The sequence below is a fragment of the Pyxicephalus adspersus genome, chromosome 3 (genome assembly GCF_032062135.1).
Source record: "Pyxicephalus adspersus chromosome 3, UCB_Pads_2.0, whole genome shotgun sequence".
NCBI lineage: Eukaryota > Metazoa > Chordata > Amphibia > Anura > Pyxicephalidae > Pyxicephalus > Pyxicephalus adspersus.
Genome location: NC_092860.1, coordinates 135,319,744 through 135,327,767, shown reverse-complemented (window position 1 = coordinate 135,327,767; position 8,024 = coordinate 135,319,744). Strand labels below are relative to the sequence as shown.

The 8,024-nt window shown below is 39.3% G+C and overlaps 1 protein-coding gene across 2 annotated transcripts in view; it reads right to left on the bottom strand.

The window, feature by feature from the left end:
* Nucleotides 1–3,310: 3,310 nt before the first annotated feature.
* WDR1 (WD repeat domain 1) overlaps nt 3,311–8,024 on the bottom strand; it is a 32,713-nt gene continuing 27,999 nt past the window's right edge. For both annotated transcript variants that reach the window (XM_072406440.1, XM_072406439.1), the window contains 3 exons: nt 7,580–7,753; nt 5,845–5,989; nt 3,311–3,945 (listed from right to left, as the gene is read on the bottom strand). In XM_072406440.1, coding sequence (XP_072262541.1) covers nt 3,836–3,945; nt 5,845–5,989; nt 7,580–7,753 — 429 coding nt within the window. In that variant the 3' untranslated portion in view covers nt 3,311–3,835. The remainder of the gene's footprint in view (nt 3,946–5,844; nt 5,990–7,579; nt 7,754–8,024) is intronic.

Genomic DNA, 8,024 nt, shown 5'->3' with positions numbered 1-8,024 from the left:
TTGCACATATCCTAGCTCAGTGGGAGGAACAGGTCCCTATGTTATAAAGGGCACACATTAAGAGAAGACACTATTGAAGGCTTACAAGTAGACATCATTTGCATTCAAGCCTATGAAAAAAGTGTAGAGTAACATAAGCTATATAGGTTATGTTATGGATAATTAGAAGGTCTTATTTTATTTGCAAGATTTTTTTATATTGGTTGTTCCTAATAAAACAACGTTTCAATGTTTTATATTGTCTTTTGGTACCTTCAAAGGTCCCCAAAAAAAACAGTTTAGAAAAAGCTATTATAGAATATTAATATGCCATGTGTAACAGATGTGCCTTTAGTCTTAATAAAATCAAATTGAGCTGGGTATTGCCTTTGCAAAGGCAGAAGCTGCAAAACAAGGATTTTTTAGGTGGATTCTGAGATGGGCTTTCTAATTAAAGAGCAGAAGAGCACCCCTACAGCTGACATTCAAGTAAATCTATAGCAGGCATGCTTAACTCCAGTCTTGATGACCCAGGAGGGCAGTACATTTAGTAAGATATGATTTCCAGAGTCTTTGTATGTTTGCATGAAAATTCTGGCCTATATGTTGCCCTCAAGGACTGGAGTTGGGCAGAGCTCCTGTTTTCATTTCTGTTCAATCCTCCCATGGCTGCTATATAAAGAGTAATGTAAGTAGTTGAGAAATTAATGAGATGGGTCAGTCCTAAGCCCAGCAAGTGCATAAGACCAATGCAAGGCAATAAATTGTTTATGCAAAGGAAAAACCTCTTTAAGCTTTTTTTTTCAGTTGACAAACTGGTCTTCAAAAATTAGCTTATGTATAGACACTAGGTTCCTAGTGGATTTGGTTTTATTCAGCTGGTATTCATCCACTTTAGCAGCTAGGTTGGACAGAAATTCAGTAATTGGGTATTTAAATGAGGACAGCATACATACTGTAAATATTGTTGGAAACACTGGCATCCACCATATTTTATAGGTACGGAGGAGGAACCCGGGCATACTCGCCAGCCAACCTGCAAATTTTTAACATTCAAGACACGATCACAATGCTCGAAACCGCTTAACCAACCTGTTTAAATTCTATTGTCAACTATGTCAGAAGCCTCTGAAAGAGCCAAGAGAATCAAAATGGATTCTCAGCTCTGTAACTTGCTATTGGCAGGACATTTCCGCATGTTACTACTGCGACTCCAAAGTTTATCATTTTAAAGCAAGTGAAATACTGTTCATATAAATTAATGTACAGAGCTGTGTAATATGTTGGCACTATATAAAGTCTGTATAATAATGATGATGATTGGTGAAAAAGAAAATACCAGGAAGACAGTCCTTATGTGACTAATAAAAAGTCATGTGACCAGAGCATTTTTTTTGAATGACACTTCATACAATATACCAGTGTCCACACAGTGACCTGCATTTTATGAGTTACTTGTATGCTGGCTTTTTACCATGCATTGGTGCATCATGGTGTGAATTTTTTTGAATGCCACCCCAACACACTTGCATTGTAGCACTCAGCAAATGAGTGATGCAGCTCCGTCGGCTATGGTGTGCAGTGTTAGGAGCACAGGTACAGTTTTCGGTCCACAGGTTTTTATTAAGCCTGTAAAACATTGCTAATGTATGAGGTAAAATAGGAAACTTTATAAAATACTGAACAAATTCTTGTTTCTTCAGTGAGCAATCCAGAAACACTCTAGGCTAATATATATATATTTTTTTGCACCTATGGGAACAGGAGTTTTTTATGTCTTTACTACTAAGTCACTACTATGCCGTGTTTATCACAACACTCCTTAACCCCATGGCGGTCTAAATAATGAGTATTTTTAAATGTAAAATCAGTACTCATATTACTCATTATTTTAAATTTCCCATTTACCAGCCCCGCGGTCCCGCCCTCTAGCCTAAGGCTCACAAGCAGATGGGCGGCCGACATCTGCTTGCCCTGGCTTTGCGCCCCCAACAGTCACACGCCGGGGACGCAGATGCCCGTAGGCATCTGTGTAGCCTGGCGACGCCGGAAGCAGATGCCAGGCATCGCTGGAGCGTCGTAACTAGGTAGGAACTTTAAAACAGAGTGTGACTCGGGGTTACCACTTTTGGCACTGAAAATTAACCCTGATCCACACTCGGGAATACTGCCAGGGAGGTTAATCTATGCTAAAATACAAGGGTGTAACCTCCATTTGAATCAGACATGCTGGCAAGGTAGGCAAGGTCTCAAGTATTCACAGAATTCAGACAGCATGAGCTCCTGAGTGCACTCGGCCACACCATGCTAATTTACTAAGTGTCTTAAGAAACAGGACAAGTGTGTAGGCAATGCCAGTGAATCTGGAACTGAAAAGTGCTTCACTCCTAACCTAACCAGAACAAAGTCTGGAAAGCTCCCATTTGAAACCCAAAGGTCACACCCAGGATAGATCTACAATGTGAGGTCCAGCCGGTTTTAGAAAAGGTAAAGTCCAAGAGCGAGCCTGAGGACATTCTCATTAGGTAGTTGCCAATCTGAAAGGAAACTTGCAGCAGTGTAGTATAGAAGAGTCTTGATCAAAGAGAGACAAAATTCATAAAGTGCACAGCAAAAAGTATTGATGAGGTGATTATAATACAAGACATCTATTATGTAGGCCTCAGTATAAACCCAAAGATTTAGCAAATCCCTGAGCTCCTACATGGATAAAAAAGAAAACAGTTACGTGGGAGTAGCATCTGCTCCCTGTTAGAAATGGGCCCTTATTCACACAGAGCCTGTAATATTAAAGTAAACCTTTACTCTCCCCATGAAGGGCAACATAACGGGATCTCTCTATTGATGTCTTCCCTGCGGCACACACCGTTTGCTTCATTCTACTGTTTCAATTATTCAGCAAGGGCAGGGAAAGGATATCCCTGTGTCAGCTCTCAGTCTCTCAACATGGTCCCAGGAACATAAATAGGGTGGAGGACTCTGCAACGTTAAAATACTGGGCCACTTGACAATCACAACGTCATTACAGGAAGGGCAGCAAGTTGCATACGCCTCGTTAACTGGGTATTTTTTTGGAAGTGGCAATAGGATTAAAACACAAGTATAAGTTACTGAGGAGGGGGAAAAAAAAAAAAAGTAAATTGGTTGCTTAGCATGGGAAAGCACATTTTTGCTTTTAAATGTGTTTATAACATTTCTTTTTTAGCTTATACCATCCCATTTCCGAGGTTTTTCCAATAACCCTTCTACTATGACAGAACAACCTATAAACTGTAACTGTAAACTGTTCAGTAACAAACAGCACCCAAGTTAACAAAATCAGAACATGATCTACATAAAAAATGTTTATTTTTTAGGGTACCCCATTTAACACGAGGATTTGTTTTGTTGTTGAGGCAACAGTTTTATGGACAAGCAGAGCAACAATACACAGTAGCTGCACACCAGAGTTTCAAAAATAGATCACCACTTTTGTCACCATAACAGCGGATACAGAAATGTTCTGTAACTGGGGAAAAATGAGCCGTATGTACTGTTTAATGTAGTTCTACAGCACACACACATGTACAAATCTCTCTATTAGAACCTGACCTCAGTCTGGGTAATAGAGGATCTGACTGTTGCCTCTGGAATGTTGGTCACAATATCTGATGCATAGGAGCTATTTACCAGCAAGCAGTCACTGACTAAAGCTTTGAAAGAACTTGTTATAGATAAAGACACTTTTTTTTTTTTTTTTGAAGAATGAAAATGTGGCAAACCACAAAAGCATATAACAGAAATATATATTTTTTTTCTGATAGAATCTCCAATTGCAGTAGTCCTAGCTATTCCTGTGCTGGTCCATGCTCTGTGCTCATTTGTAAGTGACAGTCCATTGTTTGACACAGGCATCATGGGATACAGTGGCCAATGTGTGCTCATCCAGCCAGGCCAGTGCAGTCACGTGATGTAGCCGATGGGTATCTAATGACAAAAAAAAAAAAAAAAATTCAAGTAATCAAAAGTATAGGAACATAGAAAATATACTTTAAAGCAAACTAACTATTGAAAGACCCAATGTGAAAATTGAGCTTTGCAATAGAGTGTTATAACTGTCACTGTGTATTAGATAGAACACCGATCCAAGCTTCACAACCTTATTACCGCAGGTTGAGCGTGACAAGCCAAAACCTAATGTGTTAATCCCTAGGGAGTGTGTAATACAGTTAGGTCCATAAATATTTGGACAGTTAGGTCCATAAATATTTGGACAGAGACAACTTTTTTCTAATTTTGGTTCTGTACATTACCACAATTAATTTTAAATGAAACAACTCAGATGCAGTTGAACTGCAGACTGGGAAGGGGGGGGGGGGGGGAAGCGGGCTTGTATGTGGAAGATTTTGACAACATGTGGTCAAAGGAGCTCTCCATGCAGGTGAAACAAGCCATCCTTAAGCTGCAAAAACAGAAAGAACCCATCCGAAAAATTGCTACAATATTAGGAGTGGCAAAATCTACAGTTTGGTACATCATGAGAAAGAAACAAAGCAATGGTGAACTCAGCAACGCCAAAGGACCTCGACGTCCACGGAAGACAACAGTGGTGGATGAGCGCAGATTTCCATGGTGAAAAGAAACCCCTTCACAACAGCCAACCAAAAGAACAACACTCTCCAGGAAGTAGGCATATCGATATCCAAGTCTACCATAAAGAGAAAACTGCATGAAAGTAAATACAGAGGATGCGCTGCAAGGTGCAAGCCACTCATAAGCCTCAAGAATAGAAAGGCTAGATTGTACTATAAAACATCTAAAAAAGCCAGCACAGTTCTGGAAAAACATTCCTTGGACAGATGAAACCAAGACCAACCTTTACCAGAATGATGGCAAGAACAAAGTATGGAGAAGGCGTGGAACAGCTCATGATCCCAAGCATAGCACATCATCTGTAAAAACATGGCGGAGGCAGTGTGATGGCTTGGGCGTGCATGGCTGCCAGTGGCACTGGGACACAAGTGTTTATCCATGATGTGACACAGGACAGATTCAGCCGAATAAATTCTGAGGTCTTCAGAGACATACAGTCTGCTCAAATCCAGCTAAATTCAGTCACATTGATTGGGAGGCGTTTCATAATACAGATGGACAATGACCCAAAACATACAGCCAAAGCAACCCAGGAGTTCATTAAAGCAAAGAAGTGGAATATTCTTGAATGGCCAAGTAAGTCACTGATGTGAACCCAATTGAGCATGCATTTCAATTGTTGAAAACTAAACTTCGGACAGAAAGGCCCACAAACAAACAGCAAATGAAAGCCGCTGCAGTAAAGGCCTGGCAGAGCATTAAAAAGGAGGAAACCCAGCATCTGGTGATGTCAATGAGTTCAAGACTACAGGCTGTCATTGCCAGCAAAGGGTTTTCAACCAAGTATTGGAAATAAACATTTTATTTTCAGCTTTTTAATTTGTTCAATTACTTTTGAGCCCCTGAAATGAAGTGATTGTGTTAAAAAAGGCTTTAGTTCCTCACATTTTTATGCAATCTTTTTGTTCAACCCACTGAATTAAAGCTGAAAGTCTGCAGTTCAACAGCATCGGAGTAGTTTCATTTAAAATTAATTTGTGGTAATGTACAGAACCAAAATTAGAAAAAAAGTTGTCTCTGTCCAAATATTTATGGACCTAACTGTATTTGGTGAAATGCTTATACAATAAATGGTAAATCTTAATTGAAAAGGTAATAAAATCATGCGAGTATGTGTTAGTGTATAAGCTCTATTTCTAACAATGGACCTATAGTAAAATATTTTACAGCCAACCAATTTGTCTGCACATCACCATAACACTCACAATGAGCATGCAGAAACAAAACACATACCTGGCATCTTAATACGTTTATCTGGATCACTCAAGGTCCAAACAAACACCATCATATCCATGCCTCCAGAGGCAAAATGTTCATTGTCTGGTGACCAAGCAACACATACTACTTTGGCATGGTGTCCATAAAACTTGTCCTTCTCCTAGAAATAAAAACAAAAAGTTTGTTAGGCACACAGGTGAGCCTGCACACTATGAGGACTTAAAGTTCAACATTAAATTTAATAGGTAAGTGTTAAAATATAAAGATTCACACGTTACTTGCCCTGGTAACCACTGTCACAAGACAGAAAAATGGGATGGGAAATCCACGTTTTACAGGTATTGCTGTAACGGGCAATCAATGGGAATACCATTCCATTAAAAGCTGTCTACAAGGAGATTATAACTTTTCTTGTTCAGTCTATAGACAAGAGGAAAATCTCTCTATGCACACAAGATAGTAAGATACAAGGACACAGGGAATTAAAAACCGACCAATTTATACAAATCTGAGACAGCTCAATGTGTAGGCGCAGCCAGCAGTGAAGCAGATTTCAGCTGTTGAGAATGCGGCCGTCTTCTGGGATACACAGTTTGGTCAGGAGGGACAGGAAAGTTTTTAGGTTACCAAAGCAGACAGACGGTCTTGTAAGCCGTGTGAGAGTTTAAACTTCCTGGGCGTTTTTTTCGGTCTGGATTTTTATGTCTAAAAGCAGTACATTGTCTTACATGAAAAGTTATTTTACAGTATAATATATTAGTATGAGTATAATAAAGTTTGAAATGCAAAATCAAGTCAAAATAACAAATTAAAAAAATAAATTTATTAATAAAACTATGCCATGATTTTGTGTTTCAAACTTGATTATACTCATACTTTAATTTTCTTGAAAGACAATGTACTGCTTTTAGATATAAATTTAGTGTATTGCATTCAATACAGTTATTTTGTATTGAATGCATTACAAAACAATTTGAAATTTCCACCGCGCCCCTAGCGAGGGCCGCACGCACCAACACCATCGGGAACTTCCAGGGAACGTCAGCACACTCGCTGGGGAACAGATCGAGGAAGAGGATGCGGCCAGAGGATGGCAGGAGCCTGGAGGACACCAATAGGACCAAATCAGTGTTAAAAAAAATAAATAAAAAATTAACTACCCCGAGTGTGATTTGGGGTTACCGATTTTAGCTCGTTTTTTTTTTCAGCTGGGGAGGTTAATAATGCCCTGTATGAATTATTTATCTACTTGTAACCTGGCCATGTTATCTGAAAATGTGCTAAAAGGATTAAATGAGGTGGATAACTTACAGCTACTATTTAAACTACTTAGTGGAGGATTAGAATCATGTAATATAAATCTGTGGCTAAAGTAGATTAAAGGACAGTATAATGATTAAGTTGTATAAGAAGGCTAGACAGATTGGAGATGGTGGCTAGAAAAGTCAATAAAATAATATTTTATGCACACTTGTTCAACAGACGGTGCACTATTACACAAACAGAAAATAATAGCATTCCTAGAAACTACAATATGCAAGATCTCCAACAAACAAATTCTGTTTGGAGACCAAATAATTAACATATTTGACAATGCATGTGCAGGGCTCAGTCTACAGACAGTTGCAGGGTTATGTAGCCACATAACTTATAGTTCCTGAATTGTTCCAAGACAACATATCATTCACTCTGTGATGCAATTATGACACAAGACAAAAAGACTTACCCCCTAACTCCAGTATTCACTTACCGCATATCCGTCGGCAACACTGAAAACAGTGACCACACGGTTTGCATCAGTAGCAGCAAGGAAGGCACCATCATTGGAATAGGCAAGACTGGTGACTACAGCCTTGACTGGCAGAGACTTCCCCTCATCCTTCAGAGTGTTCCCTTGAATGGAATACAAGTGGATGTTGCCATCCTATAAAGAAAGAAAGAGTAATACAGACATCAGGGGTCAATATTACTTATGCTCATTTTTAGATCTGCCTTTGTGTTATATGCACACATAGGCAGCGATATCTAACTTCCATCCTAGGTCTGCACCCTCAACACCTCCCGGCATAAAACTTTTACCACTAGTATATCAGGAAAACAGTAACAATAGGAACTGTATAAAAGCAGTATGTAGGTGCCAGCCGATTACCTATATTGGAGAACAGCATAGCGTTTGCAAGCTGATATGCTACCCA